The sequence below is a fragment of the Pezoporus flaviventris genome, unplaced genomic scaffold, assembly GCF_033815535.1.
Source record: "Pezoporus flaviventris isolate CSIRO_AGI_PZ_B2104156 unplaced genomic scaffold, CSIRO_AGI_Pfla_v1 ptg000018l, whole genome shotgun sequence".
Classification (NCBI taxonomy): domain Eukaryota; kingdom Metazoa; phylum Chordata; class Aves; order Psittaciformes; family Psittacidae; genus Pezoporus; species Pezoporus flaviventris.
The window spans coordinates 5,182,183-5,202,915 of NW_026892566.1; the positions used below are offsets into that span (position 1 = coordinate 5,182,183).

A 20,733-nucleotide genomic window follows, 5' to 3' on the forward strand; every position below is an offset into this window, starting at 1 on the left:
TGCCCCTCATTCTCGCTGGAGGCGCGGCGGCTCCCCACAGCCCCTCGGGTGGCCAGGCCGAGCAAGCCCTCCCTGGCAGCTCCGACGCCGGAGCCAGGCGGGACCCTCGCACCGGCCGCGGACGGGCGGCACCCCCCAAGCCCCAGTACCTCACCGCCAGCACGGTACTCCCAGCCGCTAGCAACGGTTGAACTTTGGCGCCAAGAGTGGCGACCGTTAGGGGGAGGTGCCTCATGGAGGCTGCCTGCCACAGAAAGCCTAGCTCCTCCCTTGCCGACGGGAGAGACGAAGGGCTAGATCCACTCCTCTTTCCTTCTCAGAGGCGGAGCGAGGGCATTCAGAACGCAGGTTTTGGGCCTGAAGGGACGCCGCGCAGTCGCAGGCAAGTCGGCGGCGGGAGCAGGCTGATGGGAAAGGCCCCCTCCTGATAGGTCGAAATCGGGGGATTAAACGGCGAGTTTTGGTTCCGTGAGGGAAGGGAGTTGGAATTATACCACCGCGGCCCCGGGGGGAATAAAATGGCGAGGTTCGTTCCCGTGAGGCAAAAGAAGTGCGGCCCCTAAGAGAAGACGCATGGCTGAGCACGCGCTTCGGCCTTAGGGTGGGGTTATGTAGAAGGAGGAGCTTGCTACTACCGCGAGAAGGGTCTTTGAGTTACCGCAAAAGACGGTGAAAGAAACTCTAGGAGTTTTTTTTTCCAGGAAATTGTTCACATATGTATTGTATTTCCATTAACTAATTATAATATTTGCATTCTAATTACACACGTGTTTTCTTGCTGAGTGTGCGTCTCTGGTGGTCGCCGACAGTTCCGTGTTCACTGATTGACTTCAAAGCTTGCGCATGCTCGCAAATTCCCAGTGCGGGGTTAGCAGTGGTATGTCCTTGCTTCTGTTGTGTTCCAGTCTCTGTTACCTTGAAGGTTAGCATCTTTGTTCGTATTTACTGCCTCCTTAGCTGCTGTCAGTATCATGATGTTCCATCAGCTGGACGTTCCTTATTCCCTACGTGTCAGCAAGTTAAAACAACTTGCTGTATTTTACTATGTTAAAGGCATACACATTATTGTTAGTTTAAACCTAGAATTTAAGCATGGTTGTGTACATGTGTAACGTAATTTAAGTTACATTAAAATTAAGAATGTGTAGTTCTGTACTTCAGCCTCACCACCCTGCATTTCCAAATCTATCCATACCTATTCAAGCATCTTGCTGTAATCTGATTCGGAGAAATCTCCAGGAACTCACCAACAAAGTTGACAAGCAGGTATTCTTTGTTGCGGCACCGGGAGACATGAGGGATAGCTCCTCCTAGCATGTCTCATCCAAGCATCAACCAGGCTGTGATTATATTGTCCCTAAACGTACATGTTCATTAGATTACATACATATTCATTGAGTTATTTATACATTACATCATAGTTCTAGAATTTCTCCCGCATGCACACTAAAGTGGTAGTGGACTTTGTGACCTCTGGTGGTTATTTCTTCATATCTTTCTCTTTGTCTCTTGTTTTTAGGATCGTTGTCATGTCAATAACCACCAGGCAGGTTCTGGCCAGTTCTTGGGCAATGCTTATCTTAGCCATTTCCTTATCTCTATAGTTGCTAACAAAGCCTAAGGTCCTTGAAGTTACTCATTTACAACCCTATTCTTCAATCAACCCCATTCTTCATATTTGAGACTGTGATTTTTGTGCATAAAACACCTGTATTTACTAGCCAGTTACTAATAAAAAACTACACCTTGTATCCTATGGATTTGTCACTTGCAAAAGAGATGTTAAAGCATGCAAATTTACAGCAGCTGCTAGAAAATGCTAAGGCAAAAGCTAGAAAGATTCTAATATGATGGTAGTGTTATAAAGCAGGTAATGGAACAACTTAAGTGGTTGTGAGAACCCCACTGGTGGGAAATTTTCTTTGGCTGGTCCCTCACTGCCACCAGCATCTTCAACATGCTGCTGCACCCTGTAGTAGTTACACTGCTAATGTAAATGTGTGTGTGCTTTGCCACAGTAGCAACCTGTCACTGAATGAGGCAGGTGAAATTCTGCATTGACAACAAGGTGCAAGGACTGAAGTTGGCCAAATGCCTTCTACCACAGTCAAGGGTAAGACTGGGTTGGCCTCTGCATTTGCCACCAAGAAGAACCTTTAGCTCTGCTGCTGGCTGCAACCCAGCAGGTGTTGAGTGGTGGGGACATATGCCATGCCAGACCTTGATGTGAGGTGTGGCCTCCCCTATTCTAAGACAGCCATCCAGGAGGGAAGGGCAGGCCAAGCAGCCTGTCTTTTTCTCAAGAAAGTAAATCTTAATCACTTGTGGCATGGTACAGTGTTTTTTTCTGGTGTTGAAAACAATCCATGATGAGCTATAAAGAATACAAGAGAAACAAAACTAAGCATCAAGTAGAAACAGGGAAATATTTCAGGAAACTTTAAATAAGAATGAAATAGTTGCAAAAGAATTTGCAATAGGACAAGAAAAGGGGGGATTGAAGAATGGATTTGTTTGAAGAGTGGGGTTGATTGCAAATTTGCTGAGGGTGCACTGCATGTCACTGATCTCCATGTGGACATTGAGCTGCTGAGCACTACTCTGGATGAAACCATCCAACCAGTTCCTCATCTGCTGAACAGTTCACTCGTCAAACCTTTATCTTTCCAATTTGGAGAAGAATGCTGGGGAGCACCATGTCAAAGGCCTTACAGGAGTCCAAATAGTTGACATACATAGCTTTTTCCTTGACCACTGATGTAGTCAGTCAATCGTAGGAGGCCACTAGGTTGGTCAGGCAGCACTTGCCTTTGGTGAAGCCATGCTGGCTGTCTCAAATCACCTTCATGTGCCTTAGCATAGTTTCTAGGAGGATCTGTTCTATTGTCTTCACAGGCAGAGAGGTGAGGCCAACAGGTCGGTAGTTCCTAGGGTTCTCCTTTCTACCCTTTTTAAAAATGGGTGCAGTGTTTCCCTTTTTCCAGTCACCGGGGTCTTCACCTGACTCATCCATGCTTGTCTCTTGCATTCCTTTCCTGATTTCTTACATCAGGGGACTGAGATTTCTTGCACTCTATGGAAAATGCCGTTAAAAGAGCCACCTAGTGTGTTCTCTCCCTTGTCCCTGAGGGGAGTTTCCTGGAGGTCCTGTTTGCTAGCTTCTTGAGCAGCAGGAAGTTTGCTTTCCAAAAGTTCAGGGTCCTGAGCTTACTCCTTCCAGGACCTGTATCCCTCAGGACTGTGAACTCCACTGGGCATGGTCACTGAAGCCCAGGCTGCCTCCAATCTTGGTGGCACTGAGAGCCCCAGGAAGGCGTGGATGCACCTGGATGCACCCATTTTCACTTACTATAGATTAGAATGGTAAAGTATTATGTGCTGGTGTGCCGTGTGGGAATTGGTAGGTCCTCAGGCTCCTTTTACAGACGCTGTCTGCTGCCTAAAGCAGTGATACAACAGCTGCTGATTGCTGCTCTGTGCTTCTGCAGTACGTTAGACTGCTGACTTCCCTCATATTTATTTTTTATTTTCCCCCTTTTTGCGTTAATCTTTTAGTTGACCTGTCTCAGTCTTCTTCATACTACAGGTGTTATTGGAGTGGTGGCATGTCTTGGGCATGCTAGGTGGGCTGGGGCAGCAAGTTTCCCTCTTGAGGGAGAAGCTGATTGCTTGTCCTGTGAGCAGGAGCACATTGAAGAATGAATCTGCCCTTGTAATATTACAAAAATTCAGAAGGGGGCCTCAGAGGGATTGCTGGTGTTTGAAAGTTTGTAAATTCCCTTCTGAGCACACAGGGCTGTCCTATTACGCTATGCTGCAAGTGACAGGAGTGCTTAACCTTTGTAGAGGTAAGTAATGAAAAATAAGGGAAGGAGCAGTCAATGACATGCTTAGTAAATCCTGGAGCTCTTGAGGTAACTTTACAACATCAGATAACCATCCCAAGAGATCTGTTTCTCCTTAAATAAAATTGCTTGGTCGTTGTAGTCAGAAGTTTAGGGTTTAATTTAAATGAGCTTTCTAGAAATTTAAGGCTAAAGGTGCTTTGAAAAAAAAAAATTTAAAAAAAAAGGTTGGTTTTTCTTTTTTTTTGGCAGCTGTAAGATCAAGCAAACAACATTTCTGTCTGTAGTGCAGAAACAGGAGTGTCCCTGCAAATGTAAGAAGCAAACCTGTACTGCAGCATGTGTGAACAGCGTGGATGAAATTTTGCATTTACTGATGCTGCAGCATGTGCTTGGACTGTATCAACATTTAAGCAAGGGGGAGGTAGATGAGTGCTTGAAAGAAGTGTAAGAGTACCTTGCAATGACCAGGCCCTCAAGAAGCTTTGGCTTGATTTGTCAGCCCAGGTTGCCTGCAGTATCTTGTCTTCCTTCCAGCCTGTGGGCTTCTTGCTTATTCTTTCTTATCAGACTTGGTTCTTAAGATTCTCCTTTTCTGTGCAATTTCTGAGAGCTGAAAGCCAGCTGACCTATTTTTGTGCAGGTCTTCACTTTACTTTTCCCCTCCTCATGTGAGATTCTCCTTTTATGTGCAATTTCTGAGAGCTGAAAGCCAGCTGACCTATTTCTGTGCAGGTCTTCACTTTACTTTTCCCCTCCTCATGTGAGATTCCTCTACAGGACTGTTGAACCTCTGTTGGAATTACAGTCTTGTAACATAGTGCAGGGCAGTAGCAATGACTACTAACCTCCAATCTTTGACCTCCTTCCAGGGCTTGATAGCATTGCATAAAGGAGAGAGGTTGCAGCTTTATTGTTTCATAGTGCAGTGTCATGCTTGCTCAGATCTTTGCAGTATGTAATATCTGCCAAAAGTAGTGTGGGAGTGGTTTGCCATTACCATGTATTTTTGCCACAGGAAAAAACGTAATTTCTGAGGAAGTGTTGTAATAGCTAAGCCAGAGGGGAGGAGCAGGTAATTTTTTCTAAGACTTCCAGGCATTTGTTTTTGTCCCAAAATCAGGGTTCTTTACGCAATGTGCAGAGAGCCAATTAACACACAGAGTAATGTTTATTTCATGTCTGTGCAGAGGTGGGTGCTAGGTAGTAATTCCACGAAGCCATCACACCCTCAGCCTGCCAGCTGTCCACTTTCACACATTTCAAACACTGTAAGACAGTGTTTTCCATATATGTAACAGTCTGTATCTACAGTCATTTGCTCTTGCATGCTCTTGTCTCTGCTTAAAGATACGGTATATATTTGTCGCACTATGCATGTTCCATGAGTAGGGGTGTCAGTGGGCAAGGGTCTCAGGGGGTGTGATTTTTAGTATTATAATGAAGCAAGTTCCTTTAGGAAGAGAGTTATCTTCTCTTTTGCTAGGCTTTTCAAAATTCCTTCTGCCTTCCTAATCTTTCTGACATCAACTGTTACTTTTCTTCTGATCCAGATGGTTCATTAATTAGTCTTCTACCTCTGCTCAGAGTGTGTGAGCTTTTAAGGAAGCATTGTTATTCCTTGCTACATGAAAATCTAAACTGAAGAATTTCAATCTTTCACACACATAGTCCTTTACAAAATCTTAACTTCTTCATTGCCAGATAGCATCATGATTTGAGGCCATATTCACTCCCAGGTAATTGGTAATCCTGTAATGGATGGAGAAACCCAAAGTAGTCTGGGTGATGACTTTCTTGGCATTCTCTACTGCCAAGAAATCCTTTTCAGTTTGTTTTTTTTTTAAGTATTTAGAGAGTCCTTTGTGCTGATGCCAGGCAGGTTGCTTTGAAATGCTGCAGGAGACTGTCAAAATTGGTTCTGGAGGACAAGAGTAGATGAGATGATGATTTCCCAAATAATTTTGCTGTTGTGGTGATTGTTGTTTTTTTTCCTAGCGCTGATCTACAAGTTAATAATGTCTGAGAGGTACATTTTAGTCGTCTTTTTGATCATACCCTTTTCTTCCAGTGCAGCTGGGAGCATAGCTGTTCCTGCTTCAGGATGGAGGTAAAAGGAAACAAGTACCACAGCCATATCTTCAAATTAATTGTGACTGTCAGCAGGATGAACTGTTAAGCTAACCCCAAATTTGAATTAAACTTATTTTTAACTGACAGACTTCTGAGACTATTTTGTCCTCAAGGTTAGATTTGGTCAAACCCAGGCTAGGACACCATGCCACACAAGTTACAAATGTTAGTTGGGGTTAGTTACAGAAAGTGAACTTTGCTATTTTGACTCACGCTTCTTTGAGAGCTTTGATACTCTTCTGCTTCAATGTGAAGATTCCAAGATTTCAGGTATCACTACCAGTTTGTCAGCTTCCAGTCAGATTCCCTCAATTTTTCAGACTTCTCTGCCCTCTCTTTTATACCTGACCTTCCTTTCCAGTTGCTAGTATCTACTATGGGATCCCAGTTTTCACCTTTATTCTTGGATAACTTGGTGCCCTAGTCCAAGGGACAAGGAGAGTTTGACGAACATCAGAATAAGTGCTGCCTTGGACTTCGATTTCAGTAAAACCTTTAAGGGTTCTTTTATAAGAATACCAGGCAGAAGTGCACCACCTTGGTTTTTTTTGTATTTTTTTGTTTTTGTGTTTTTGTTTGTTGGGTCTGTTGGTTTTTTGTTTTGGGTTTTTTATTGTTTTTTTTTGGGGGGGGGGGTGTTTTGTTTTTTTTTTTTTCTGGGAATTGCTAGACGTTAATTATTTTTTAAATAATATTTTTATCACGTTCATGGACTGTCCTTAAATTTTTACTGCCTTTTTGCTGTAGTGATTCTAATAGTCTATGAAACACTTTATACTGAAAATGTATCACTCAAACCCACTGATAACAAAGTAGCTTTTCAGGGCAGTGATTACTGCCCTTGGAGCTGGGATGATGGCTGTCCGGTAATGCTTCTACTGGACCCCACAAAATTTGCATTACTGCTGTTTATGCTTCAGAGTTCCTTAATATGCTTAAGCAACATAGTTCTTACCAGTTCTTATGATTTTATGTCTAAACATACTAAATAATTCTTTGTTTGTTAACCTGGAAATTAGTTTGTGAATCCATTCATCAAGCATGTGGCTGTGTTCTGTTTGGGGCTTTTTGTTTTATAGCCTGAATAAAATATCCCTAGTCTTGAAGCAGGGTGAGAAGAGGTCAGCAGAAAATTTGTCCTGTTCCCAAAGTTAGGCCTAAATGTAATAAAAAATGTTCAGTGAAGTCAGTATTTCCATATTGTTTGTAGGAGGGGTCACTGCTCTGCTGAAAAACCTGTGTATCACAAAAAGGATAAATTTTTCATAGGGGTACAAATGGCACATCGGCCCATGGCTGCCAGCCTAGCCAGCATCCCTTGTTCCTTCTCCCCATTCCCTTGTTGTTCCTGTCTGGAGCACTTTGGGCCTCTGTGTCTGAACGCAGGACACAATGCTAGGACAAATCCCTCTTAAGTGCTTGTGGGAATAAGCTGGAGAGACGGATTGCGTTTGTGTTACTCTGAACTCCTTTTGCTCCTGTAAGCCCCTTTCCTGAGTTTACTTTGTTGTTGCTTCAGTGTTGCAGCATCTTTTGTTACTGATAAGTACCGTTGACACCAAAGTAAATGAACCGTGGCGAGAAGTGGGAAGTTCCGGGGGAGTGCCACCTGCGTTGGTTCTTTTAATGTTTTCAGGTCAGATGGCAATTGTTGCAGATAAGTTTTCTGTGGCACTGATTCTTGTAATTGTATGTGGGACATGAGGAATGCTGATTTTGCTTGCTGACATAATTAATGACAGAGGCTTAGACAATAAGCTTGATGACATTTCTTTCACTTTGTGAAAGACCTACATCTCCCGATATGGGTAGTTTCCTCAAAGCAGGAAACCCTTCACCTCTGCTGTGTTTGTTTCTCGCTAGGAAACTGTTGTAGGTATATAGTTAAAAAATTGTACCTGAGTAACACTGGCTCATCACAGAAAACGGAGAGCTTGCCCTGTTCTCCCTGGTCCTTTCGTGTGAGTCTTTAAAGAGTTTTTCTTATTTTTATTAGGTCTCTGTTCCTAATTAGTATTTTTGTCTTCAGGTTTTTTTTTGTAGTTAAGCGATGCTAAGTGTGGGTCTGTTTACACTTCTCACCCTTCACATTCTACTTGAATACTTTCACAAGAAAAATGGGAGCTGAAGACCGCCCCTGAGCAAAGTTTTCTCTCCTGCCACATGCCCGATTGCAACACAATTGAGGCAAAATGCCAGAGCTTTCTACTGTTGCTTAAGGAGGCTCTGCAATGCACAGAGATCCCAGCATACAGAAGGCATAGCCACACGAGCTCTGATCCTTTGGTGCGTGCCCTGGGAACAGTAAAGATGTCAGAGCATACACGAGTGGTGTACGTATGGATCATTTCGCTGTGCTAAATGATGGATTGAATGACTTATTTTATATTCATTTTTAATAAAATATTTTTTCCTCGGTGGCAGAAGATTCTTTAGAATTTTAGGGCTTGGCTGATAAAATGTGATTTGAAGAAGCTTCTGCTCCAGAGAATAGCCTTGGTCTACAGACTGCAGTATTTTGTGGTTTCTAGGACTGTGGGTTTTGTATATTTAGCTTGGCATATTGCAGAGCATTCCAGCAACTGTCTGGACACTGAATTTGAGCAGTCTGTAAGGATGATCTCAGATTTTAGTAGGAGAAAGATGAATCCTGCTGGGTGTGTCCTGTGCCAGGTTTACAAAGGTTTACACTTGCTCCTGGGGAAATGGAAGGAGGACAGTGCCTGCTCAGTTGATAAAAGCAGATGTTCTCTTTTTGGAGGTGTGACTGCAAGAGTCCAGCTGCCAATTGACGGTTGGTCAGAAAGTTACTGACTGGCCTTGTCAGCAGAAGACAGTTTTCCACTTGTCTGCTCTAAATGTTAGTAATAGGTGAAATTGTGTGTTGAAACAATAATGCAAAGAGAAAAGAGGATTATATTTGAAAATCTGTTAATCAGTAGAGGGTTTCTTTTGTATTAAGAACAAGTTGAAATTCTGCTATTGTGTATCTTAGTTACTTTATAACTAAATATTACAATGGTAGCTATAATGATAAGCAATTAACATAGCCATATATGGGGAAGGGTATATGGGTGGATCCAGGGGAGTATTGTGAAACTCTACCGAAGCAGAACTCACGAAGGTACCAGGAGTAGTCAAGTGAAAATAAGAGAATGCTGTCGTCCACATAATGGTTGGGACATGTCCAAGAAACAGAAAAGTGAACAGGATGACCTGAGGAAGACTTCTTACTTCATCCGAGGAAGACTCCTTACTTCATCAGGACGACCACCAGAGGGGGGCTGCGCAAGCGCAGAAGAGGCTGATGTGGCAATCCTTGATGCATATGTATTAGTCAGTGATGTAATCTGTGTTGAATATGTATTAGTGATGACATTTTTATTGTATAAATTGCGAGCGCAATGTAACAGGGTTGAAGCCAGATTTGGGCGCGTGCCCCTGGTTTCCCAGCGCTGCAATAAAGCACTTCATATAACCATTCCGGTGGTTATGTGTCAGTTCTTACGCTAACATAAGTATAAACTTCTCTTTCTTTGCCCGTGTTGATGTGCTTGCTTCTAGAAGGAAAAAGGGATTGTGATGGTAAAACAAATGCAAGTCGTTAGTTTGTTTCCATTGTGTATGGAAAATGCTGGTGACTGTTTCTCCCAGTTCCAAGCCCTAAGCTTGGCAACTGGAGAAGCATTTCAATGCATGGGGCATCATAGAAAGAAGTCTTACCTTTGCATTTCTCACTTGCACTTTGATTCAAGCTTGTAAAAGTTTAGATTCAGTACTCATCCCATTTGAGTGGGGAAAAAGTAAGTTTAAGTGTTTTATTTTTCTTCCTTACAGGATTTTTTTTTCCTCCTTAAACTAGATTTTTCCTCTTCAATTTTGTTAGAATGGGAGCTGTACATCTTGCTGGGGCTGACTTCCCACACCAGGGCTTGCTGCCAGCAGGCAGGGAGGTTGGGCAGGTCACAGGAAACTCTGGGTTAGTTGGGCGATGAGGGGGCTTTTCTGATTTTGTCTTGATCCAGTAAAACTTCCACAGGATGGAAGGAGAGGCTGTCTTGTGTAATGGTATGTTATCAAGATACTGCTTGGATTCATAAAGTCTAAACAACCCTTCTGAGCAGACTAGCATCTTTGGAGGTTTCTGACAAGCACTCTTTGGCTGTGGTGTTTGTTGCACAGGATGGTTACTGCCAAGGTATGGGTTCTGAAGAAGCATTTTGAGGGTTTCCCCCAAACCAGCGACTTCGACCTGAAAAAGATAGAGCTGCCAAACCTAAAGGATGGAGGTAAGTGGATGCTGTGTGGTTTTACTTATTCTGGAGGTTGTCTGATTGCTGAGGAATGGCTTTGCATCTGCACAACTGTTTGTTTCTCTGGCTTAGATTTTCAAAAATGGGTTGTCATGCTTTTTGGCAAGCCCTGTACCTCAGCAGAGAAGGGCAGTTGCTCAAGAACATGTATGCTGCTGTGTTTGGTGACTTTTAAAACACACTGCCTTGTGATAACATTCTTACCTCCATCATGCTGCAGCTGCAGTGTGCTCTTCGCAGTCTCACACTGCCTAATCGCATGTAGTGCCCGATGGCAAAAGCATTTTAATGTGTTTGCAAATAAGGCTTACTGGAGAAAATTACTGAAGTGATAATTGCTGAAGCAATATGCCCTCAAAACCAACAGCCACAAGGAAACAGTATTTGTTTAATTTAGAAAGAGGGAAGTGAACTGTGACACAGAGCAAATGAAGAGCTAACTGTAGTAAAACCTAAACATGCTTTTACTGGTGAAAGATTTTAATCTATTTTGCAAAATCCTTTAGAGAATGTTGAAGAAGATAGCCTCCAGATGCAGGCTTTCATTGGAGTTTTTCATGCTGATAGGGAAGGAATTGAGGATAGTGCTGGGGCACAGCAGAGTGACTGGGGTGAGAATGAATCTGTGGCTGGAAGGCCTTGGGGCTGGAGTCAGTTTGGGCTGATCTTTCATTTTAAGAAGCAAAAAGGCAAGACTTCTGTCTGCATTTAACACCTATTTTATTGCTAGTGTTTATCTATTACATTTGACCTGTTGTGACAGCAAGAGAAAGTGAATAAAGAGGAAAAAAATGCACAGGTTTTATCCTGTGTTTCTCTCTTTTGAAAAGAGTAGGGAATATCATAACATTTTATGCAAGAGCTTTTGATTAAAGAATAAACCTAGATTTTGTCTTCACATGGACACAAGTGATTTGGCTTCACATGGACACATACGATGCTGTCTTGACCCTTACCCACCATTTGTCCTTTACAAAATTTACCCCGGTTCATAAGGTGCACCAAAGAATTAGTTACGTTTACAGCTTAAAGGTTTGAAAGGTGATTTCTTCTTACATATGCTTTCAAGTCTTTTCATAGCATGTGTACTTCTAAATTTTGTGCCTGTGGGTATTTAAGAATATGGAATAGTATCTTCCTTCCCATTTTAATCCCTACAGCAAGAAGAGCATAACTTCATACTAGAGTAACACTTCTAAGGGAGATAGCCTTTCTTGTTATGCTACGTGGCCTTGACTGTTCTTCAATCTCACACTGAGAAATGGGGAAATATTTATATCTGACTATATTTCTAGCTTGTACTAGCTAGACTACTTCAGCACAGGCAATGGAAAGTAGTATTGGGTGGAGAGGAATAGCTAAAACTGCTGTGTGAATGAGCATGTAAAATTTACAGTATAATTTCCAAAAACTAGAGACATTAGTGTGCATTAGGCAATCTAGCAGAGGCTTTCCATTAAGGCGGCAAAGCAGTGTTTATATTCGACCTGTGCCAGGGTTTCTTACTACCCTCTTCTGGTTGAATCATGGGAAGGCATTTTGTATATGGGTCAAAAGTAAGCTGGTGCCTTCCTTAGGGGGTCTAGCCTCTTGAGCCATCTATAGAGTAAGGAGGCAGATAAACAGAGTTGAAAAGAAGATAGCCTCCTGAAGAGATATTATATAAAGTGGTTTTTGTAACAGCACAGTGATAATCCAGAGAAAGCTAATGAATGTAGTGGTTGTTTCTGGTAGCTTTTTCCCTAAAGGATGACAGGGTATGTGTGTTTTGGGGTGTCAGGAATTCCTGTCACTTTGTTGGAAGACTGACTTGTGGAAACCATGCTTTATTGTACTGCTGATGCCCAGGAATTTGCTTTGTCTTTTGTTACAGAGTTGCTGCTTGAATCAGTGTTTCTCAGTGTTGATCCTTACATGAGGTATATCTTTCTTATTTTTAAATTGCTGCCTAAGGTTACCTCATTTATCTCCCACTTAAACATCAAAAGAAATTGTACCAGGAGTAGCCTCTGTTGTCAGAGCCCCAGATGTCATCTGTGTTTTTTTTATAAAATGTGTGTAAATTACAAGACTCCCAATGTAGAGCTGTGCCAGATTTAGCGAGACATTACAATAACAATGCTGCAGCCCTAGACTTTTCTTGGACTCTGCTGTTCCTTGTCTTGTCTCTTCTACTGGAATGCAAAAGGGTCAGATGAGACTGCAGCTGTTTTGCAGTAGGTGCTTCATTTACCTTAGCAACCTTGTACTTCAGGATACATGTTCTAAGTAGAAAATTGCTGATATGCCCACATTACTAGGTGATAGTTCAAGCACAGGGAGATTGGGTAGTTTGGAGAAGCCTGGTAGACCCTAGTATCAGAGATAGTTCTTTGCAGTCCCAACCTTCTTGTAGTGATGGACCACGCTATTTTATCACCAATGCTCTAGCCCAGTATTTGGTCAAGATGGAATGCTAAGTAGCTGGCTATGGAGAACATCCAGTTATGTCTTTACAATGGCAAAGTCTTTGCGATCATCAGCTTACTATTTATGATCTCTTTCTGAATCAGACAGTGCTACTACTATATGTGGAACATCATTAAAAGTTGTTTACAGTAAGTCATCTCTGCCTGTGTTACAGACCTTACAGTCGAAGGGTCATGAAGGAAGGGGACATAATGATAGGCACACAGGTTGCCAGGTAAGATCTTCAGTTCTTGCTATCCTTACATATGGCAGATCTCGGAGGAATATAATGACATCTGAGCCATCTGCAGTCTTCATTACCTATTCTTGACTTGAGTGTACGTATTTCTGCAACTGTATTCTTGTCTGTAATTGGTTGGAATGTGTTTTTCCTCTGAGAACCTCTTTTGCCTTCTTGGAGATCATTTAGATCTCTGACACAATCTATATGTTATTTCTGGTGATAAAGTTTTCAAAGGATTTTTTTTTCAAGCAGAGGTGTGAAGGACTGACCACTGTACTTGCTGTAAGTGTCAACTTCACATTTTAAAATCTGATGCGCTAGTTAAATTGCATTCCCAAAACCATGCATGCTATCTGCTCCAGCTGAGAAAGTTCAGTGTTGCCTAAGACACAGCTGTAGCCAAAGGGTTATCTAATTGCATTTTTATTTATTTTTTATTTAAAGGTTAAATCCATCCTTTCCCAAGCTTGTGGTAATTCAGCTACACAGATGTTCCCTTTGTCAGTCTTTTCCTGCTGTGCTGCCTATAAGTTGCTGCTCAGTAAAACCTGTGGCCTTTGACTCTTGTGTTTCTCTGCAGGAACACTGATGGCTGGGATAAATTAACCAAGTCTGCTGAACAGAAGGCCAACTGTTCCCATTATTTCAAAGCTTCTTACCTACCCTTTCACAATGTAGTTTTCTTGTTGGGCTAAGAAAGTTGAATTTTTATTTGGCATAGAGACACCACAAGTATGAATTTCTCCCTGTTATTAGATACTGTTTTCTGTCTGGTTTTGTTACTCCGAGAGGTTCCATCTTCAGGATCTTCAACATTTAAATGAGGTGCAGATTGTCTGAGAAGGTGACTGCTTATTACAGCCTATCTGTAACGTCTTGCTTTTCCACTGTTTAATCCTAGCATCCTCTTTTCTGTCTTCTAGCTCACATTAGCCTAGCCTGAATTCATACTGGACTGGTGTTAAAAAAGTTACATCCATGTGGGAACATTCAATTCATTATGGGCAAGGCTGAGGCTAAAATCATCTTGCCTGGTATCTGTCTGGTGGTGAAGGGTACTAGCTAAATGTCCTGATATGAAGTATTTCTTTTCTGCTACATGACAGGTCAATAGGAATAAAGGAGGGAAGAGCCAGTAATGATTTGTCCCTGACAGGGTATTCTTTTTTTCATTTTTTTCTTCTAAACAGGATTGTAGAAAGCAAGAATCCTGCTTTCACAGTGGGGGTCTTTGTTGTGGCTAAAAGTGGCTGGAGAACCCATTTCATCTCTGATGGGAAAGACCTACAAGCCCTTCCTTCTGGTTGGCCAGAATCGCTCCCCGTATCTCTAGCTCTTGGGACGATTGGCATGCCAGGGTGAGTTTTGACATGCAAAGGCAACTATCCCCTGGATTTTGCTGGGCAGAATGTTTCTGCCTGCCTGTATGTCCCTTGTCTTGTTTTACCAGCATGTTGTCCACTCACTCTGGTAAAAAATGTGTGCTTTGGGATGCCCTTTCCCTGAGAGGGCCTGAAATTTGGCCTATCCCCTAGGTTGGAGATTTGCCTTGCAGATTATGGTGCCTTTCCTTAAGGAGTTGCAATAAGGTAGAAGGAGGATCCAGGAGAGGCTGGAAAGAATCTGTTTCAGTCTGTAGTGTGCTTTTTAGTAAAGCTTCATCTAAACTTTAGTAGTTCCTACAGATTACTATTGACTGAGGAATGATAGCTGTGCACAGCAGTCGTCAGGAGCAGTGTGCCCATCAGTTCAGCCAAGTTTTGCCACCATTTTTTGATGTGATATATGATGGGTATCATTTAATCATTGCCTCAGTCTGGTAGATACCAGCAGGCTACTGTCCTGTGTCTAGCTTGGATTTACTTTTTCTTAGAGTGGGTAATTGAGTTGTCACCTTACAGCATTCTCTTTGTGTTTCTCCTTTTGGCTAGTAAGGAAAGCTATTTTCATCTAAGGTAGAGTTCTGACACAGCATCCTGTTTCCCTGTAGTGTATCTGGGTTTGGTTTTTCTTCCTGGGATGGCCATAAAAAAGACAAATTAAGAAGGTTGGGTTAATTTTTGCATTTCATAAAGAATGAGGAAAACAAAATCTTAATATGTTTGTGATGATATTTTAGTCCACTGTGGCCAAGTCACATCTCTTCTGTCTGGCATCTTTTATTTCTTACTGAACATTCTTTCTTTTCCTTCACAGCCTCACTGCATACTTTGGTCTGCTGGAGGTCTGCAAGATGAAGCCAGGGGAGACAGTGCTGGTTAATGCTGCAGCTGGTGCTGTGGGCTCTGTGGTGGGTCAGCTTGCTAAGATTGGGGTGAGTTGCTTGGAAAGCTCACCTGGTAGGCAGGGGAAGAATGAATGATCAGGAGGGAAATCATCCCTGAAAGCATGCCTGCAGTAAGATATTGAGATGGGACAAGCCTCTGAATACGTATCAAAGCTAGTTGAATGTTTTCTAGAGCTTAGGAACTTGTATGGTGATGATAGGCTTACCTTTAGGGTGAGCCCTCTGCCCAGTACTCTGTGTCAGCCTGTCTTGGGAGCAGACGTTTAGAAATGCTTCTCTCCTTTCCTTGCAGGGTTGCAAAGTTGTTGGCTGTGCTGGCTCAGATGACAAGGTTGCGTATCTGAAAAAAATAGGCTTTGATGAAGCCTTTAATTACAAGACTGTTACATCTCTGGATGAAGCACTACGTAAAGCCTCTCCTGATGGCTATGACTGTTTCTTTGACAACGTGAGTTCAGAGAGAGGGCCTTGCCCTGAGCAGACTGTCATTTGAGTTAAACTATAGCAGGAATTCAATGTTCTATACATCTAATTGAAGACTGTAACAGAAACATGGTACTGAATTCCATCTGATTGAGAAATGGTCTCTGCTTACTCCTCTTACGGGGTGACCGGTAGAGGGTTTCTGACCTCTCCCAAGTACAGCTAGAGTTAACATGGACTGTGGACTGTTTGAGTTAGCTGTTTGAATGTGACCATCTTGTTTGGGAAGCTAAGAGAGTTTCACAGTGAGGATGCAGTCAAACCATGTCAGTTTGCCTTCAAGACAGAGAACAAGCCCTGGCTTTTCTGATTTCTTAGCATAGCTAACGTGCATTATAACTGGTAATACAATACCTGGCACAGGAGTATTAGCTGAGATACTGACCTAAAACTGCCTACCTAGCTACCTGATTTAAAAGGGCAGGCATCATTGTTCCTTGTCTGTCTCTCAGCACTCTGTCTGCTGATGCAGGGATGAGGTCCTTGTGATTCTGTGTGGATTGCAAAGCACCCACATTGGCAGTTGTGAATGCATGGTGTCAGGACAAAGTGCTTGCCCATGTGGGAGGAGCTCCTGGTTGCTTTGCCTTACTTACCCTTCCAAATTTCATGTCTTGTGCTGCTAAGGTCTTAAATCAGTTTTATGATCATGTCTGCTTCCTTCCCTCTCACTTCCAACTTTTGTGCAGAGCTATCCCCAGCAGTAAATGTTCTCACAGTTTTTCTCCATTAAAAGCTTCTGAGCACAGCACAAGAGAATCATGAAGTAAAAACTTTACGTCACCATGATGTAAAGAAATAAAAGTGCAGAATGGTGTGGACGAAAAGCAGAGGTGGTCCTTTCTAATAACCCTAGATGTGCCCCTCAGGAGGAAGGATCCTGGCAATTTTGTGAAGCAAACTCAGAACTAAAACAAATTCCCTGTGTTCATAACTAATTTTTACAAGAGTGGGATTGCATCTATAGGTGCTGACTAACTGTAAGAATTTCTGCAGCTACTGAGCTTTTGAAGTAGTGGAACTTCCATCTCCACCACTTGACTGAACCTGTTGGTGCAACAATGCAAGATTGGCAATCAGTGCCTAACGTTGGATTGTCTCTAATGCTGTACACACTTTGGATCCTGTAGGTGGGTGGAGAATTTGCCAGTGTTGCTATCAACCAGATGAAGAAATATGGAAGGATTGCAGTCTGCGGAGCCATCTCTCAGTACAATGACTCTGTGCCTCAGAAAGGTGTGGGCCTGCTTTCTCATGTTTAAATTTATTTCGTTTGGTGATGGTAGAGAGAAAGTTGTAATGGGAGTCTCTTAAGGTTTTATTGGTTGTTTCTGCATACTATTTGAGTGTATGCATGTCTGTACGTTTGGGTAGCTAACTAACCACTGCTCTGGGATGGTGCGAGTGTTAACACACTGTGTGTACATGCACTCATACTCCTTTGTACACACTTGTATCAGATGGAGAACATCAGCTGATTAGAAATGAAGGAGAGACTAAACTGTTTAAAACAGAACTCCCCAAGGCTCTAAGCAGATACAGATTAGTAGAAGGCAGGTGTAGTTGCATGATGCCATATACACAGTACATACTTTTAGACAGCAGAATGGATATCCCTCAGGTTTTTAAATGAGGCAGTTTAGGGTTGGGATTTGTTGTTGATTATTGGTTTGGTTTGCTGTTTTTTTATTTATTTATTTATTTGTTGGGGTGGTTTTTTTTTGGGGGGGGTATTAGTTTTGGATTTTGGGGGAGGATTTTTTTGGTTTTGTAGGATTTCAGCTACCGTTAAAACTGTTGGGAAATGAGGCTGAGATGAATATTCACTTTCAATAGCATTAGGTTTTCCAAATTTGCCTTCCAGAAGACATACGTGGTCTGAATTCTCTTTGACAACTGACTGACTTTAGTTGGCCATACCACTTTAAAAATGGGACAGGCTTTTGAGAGTGGGGACACTGCTGCACATTTCATGACTGAGGGAAGAACTTTTTTTTTAATGTGTTTAACTTTTTTGATACTTAAGAGGAGCATGAGAGCGTGGCAAACTATCAAACAAGCTGCCAAAACAGTATTTCCAGGATCTACCTGTAGCCCCTCAGGTGAAGCTGAGGTCACTGCAGAATGAAACTTTTCAGAACTATTGGGTGTTTAGCCCCACAGCTTTACAGATTAGGCCTGTTTCCTGGAAGCTGTCTGTCCATGAATTCTTGGTCTTTTGTCCTGGAAATTCTGTTTGGAAAAAACAGCAGTTGGCTCTGCCTGGAACGACGTGATTCAGTGTTCTGTATGTGCTAATAGCTTGCTTTATTCATTGGTTCTTATTTTAAATGAAACTTACTGCAGGTGGTTTGCTCATTCCTTTCTCTTGCAGGGCCTTATGTGCAGATGCCAATGATCTTCAAAGAACTTCAAATGGAAGGGTTTCTTGTGACCAGCTGGAATAACCGCTGGGAGGAAGGTCTGAAGGCACTGCTAAAGTGGGTCATGGAGGTAAGGAAGGAAGGTGTAGGTTTTTGTTAGGTGTACTCTCTCCATAGCTTCCCTCTTTGCAAGGGGTCTCTTGTCATAGCTGATGAGGTGAGGCTCCAGCGTGATACTTTTCTTCCACCTGACTTGATCTTTGAACCTTCTGGGGACAGTCGAACCATAGTGAACATACCTGATCCCTTCTGCTTTGTTGAGACCTGCAATATTAGCTTGTAGACTTAGATATATTCCAGAATACACGTAAGCTTTGAAAAAGGATGCTGCCAGAGTAATTCAAAACACTTCTGTGGCAATGGAGAGTTTCCTTTTTAGAGTAATTCCTCTATCCCATTCCAAGAACAAATACAGACTGGGTAGAGAATGGATTGAGAGCACCCCTAGGGAGAAGGACTTGGGTTGTTGGTTGCTGAGAAGCTCAACATGAGCCGACAGTGTGCGCTTGCAGCCCATTAAGCTGTGTTCTGGGCTGCATGAAAAGTAGCGTGACCAGCAGGTTGAGGGAGGTGATCCTGCCCCTCTGCTGTGGTGAGACCCCACCTGCAGTACTGCATTCAGCTCTGGGGCACTCAACACAAGGGAGACATGGACCTGCTGGAGTGTGAGTCCAGAGGAGGACATGAAGATGATCAGAGGGCCAGAGCACCTATGGAGATAGGCTGAGAGAATTGGGCTTGTCCACCCTGGGGAAGAAAAGGCTTTGGACAGACCTTAGAGCAGCCTTTCAGTACCTAAAGGGGGCCTAGAGAAAAGCTCGAGAGGGACATGGGGAGGTAGTGATGAGACATTACAAGGGCATGTAATGATGAGACAAGGGGAATGGCTTTAAACTGAAAGAGGGTAGATTTAGATTAGATATTAGGAAGAAATTCTTTACTGTGAGGGTGGTGAGCACTGGAGCATGTTGTCCAGAGAAGCTGTGGATCCGTGGCAGTGTTCAGGGACAGGTTGAATGGGGCTTTGAGCTACCTGGTCGAGTGGACGGTGTCCCTGCCCTGCCATGGGCAGGGGGGTTGGACTAGATGATCTTTAAGGTTCCTTCCGACCCAAACCATTCTGTGATTGTATTTCTCATTCAGAAGTCCTCTTTCATTTGTAGTATGAGCAGGGATTTCCATTGTAGTGGTGCACTGAAATTACTGTCAAGAATGGATGTTTTTAATGTAATTGGGAGCTTGTCTTTAAAGGGACTTCATAGGGAATTTGCTAAATTTTACTTCTCTAAATGGGGGCTGAGTTTAATACTTGGTTCATGGCTGTGAAAAGCTTGTGAGTTTTAACACTAAAGCCTAAAAAGCTCTAACTGAGTATTTTGGATGGCTTGGCTTTTGATCACTTGGATTTGCAATTCCATGCTTCCCTAAGGGTAGAGACAGGCCTTGCTTTGGGGAAATAATCCCCTAGCTGTACATTGTTTGGAGACCAAGTAGCACTGTATCTGTCCTGGTGTGTTTTTTATAGTAGTGACTTTTGCTCCCTGTTATAACTCCAAGTAGGAGGTCTTGCAAGAAAAGCAGGTCCTCACAATAGCCTAACAACAGCCTACCTGCTTTTGAGAAGTTACCCTGGTGCATGCCAGCTTGCATGTTTCAGATGACACATACAAGCTGGAGGAAATTTGGTTGCACTTTAGTCTCCTGGAGATGGTAAAAACTAGGCAGCTGGTGAATGAAAACTCGGCAATTTGCTTTCTTACTTTTGACAGGGAAAGGTGAAGTGCCACGAACAAGTCACTGAAGGATTTGAGAACATGCCAGCAGCTTTCATTGGAATGTTAAAAGGAGAAAATCTTGGAAAAGCTGTTGTAAAAGTCTGAAGGTCACATTCCTGGGGACTGGCAGAGGAGAATGATTCTGTTAAGGGCTTTTAACTCATTGATCGAAATGTACGTTTCAGTCTTTTTGCTGGAATTTGGCGATAACTTCTGTTAATTGGACTAATAAATGTAAGTATATGTCAGTTGATTTGCTCTTGAAGAACTTGAGAGCTGCTTCCCAAAGCTACATAAAAGTATTGCCTTAAAACAGCTGAACTTCATCAGAGCTTTAACAGATTTACTAGAAACTTGAACCTTTTCTATGAGTCAGAATTGCTTTTCCTTTCTACAGGCCAAAAGCTTTGCGAGCTGATGGCATGTATCATGACTATGTTTAACCATTGATTTTGCCCAGAACTCAGCAAGAGGGATTTTTAAAAATCAATATCATGGAGCAGAGAACAGGTTAATAACACCTGGGGGTTCCCATCTTCCTCTATGGATGGCTTTTCTTAACTTTCATAAGGAAATGTAGGTATCCTGGTTCTTTTGAGATATGGAAACTAAAAAAAATAAATCTGTTAATGAATACTTTGCTTGTGTTACTGTTCTGTTTGTGGAATGCCCTCCTGTTCTCTTCCTTGCAGTTAACACAGAGTGGCTAAGATATTACAAGCACTTATTTATGCCAGTAGATCTCACAGAACAGGTGATCTTATTGATGGATTGGTCACTTA

General features: G+C 42.5%; 1 protein-coding gene and 1 long non-coding RNA gene across 3 annotated transcripts; one reads left to right on the top strand and one right to left on the bottom strand.

The window, feature by feature from the left end:
- Positions 1–507: 507 nt before the first annotated feature.
- On the top strand, positions 508–20,166 carry PTGR1 (prostaglandin reductase 1). Of its 2 annotated transcripts, XM_061455152.1 has the most exons (10): positions 508–526; positions 10,161–10,267; positions 12,165–12,210; positions 12,915–12,974; positions 14,174–14,341; positions 15,180–15,297; positions 15,563–15,718; positions 16,884–16,989; positions 18,128–18,246; positions 19,946–20,166. In XM_061455152.1, the coding sequence occupies exons 1-10, from the start codon at positions 519–521 to the stop codon at positions 20,054–20,056; spliced, it is 999 nt and encodes a 332-aa protein (XP_061311136.1). In that variant the 5' UTR covers positions 508–518; the 3' UTR covers positions 20,057–20,166. The 2 variants fall into 2 exon arrangements, with proteins under 2 accessions (XP_061311136.1, XP_061311137.1); XM_061455153.1 differs by lacking the exons at positions 508–526; positions 12,165–12,210 and having other exon boundaries at positions 10,135–10,267.
- Positions 5,879–13,778, bottom strand: LOC133270174 (uncharacterized). The gene is made up of 3 exons (XR_009743683.1): positions 12,525–13,778; positions 9,702–10,230; positions 5,879–6,398 (listed from the first exon to the last, which is right to left on the bottom strand). It is a non-coding gene; the product is annotated as an uncharacterized LOC133270174 (long non-coding RNA).
- Positions 20,167–20,733: the final 567 nt, after the last annotated feature.

Coding starts and splice junctions, on each gene's coding strand:
- PTGR1 (XM_061455152.1), top strand. Junction 10,268..12,164: donor GCCAAACCTAAAGGATGGAG/GTAAGTGGATGC, acceptor CTTTTGTTACAG/AGTTGCTGCTTGAATCAGTG. Junction 12,975..14,173: donor ATAGGCACACAGGTTGCCAG/GTAAGATCTTCA, acceptor TCTTCTAAACAG/GATTGTAGAAAGCAAGAATC.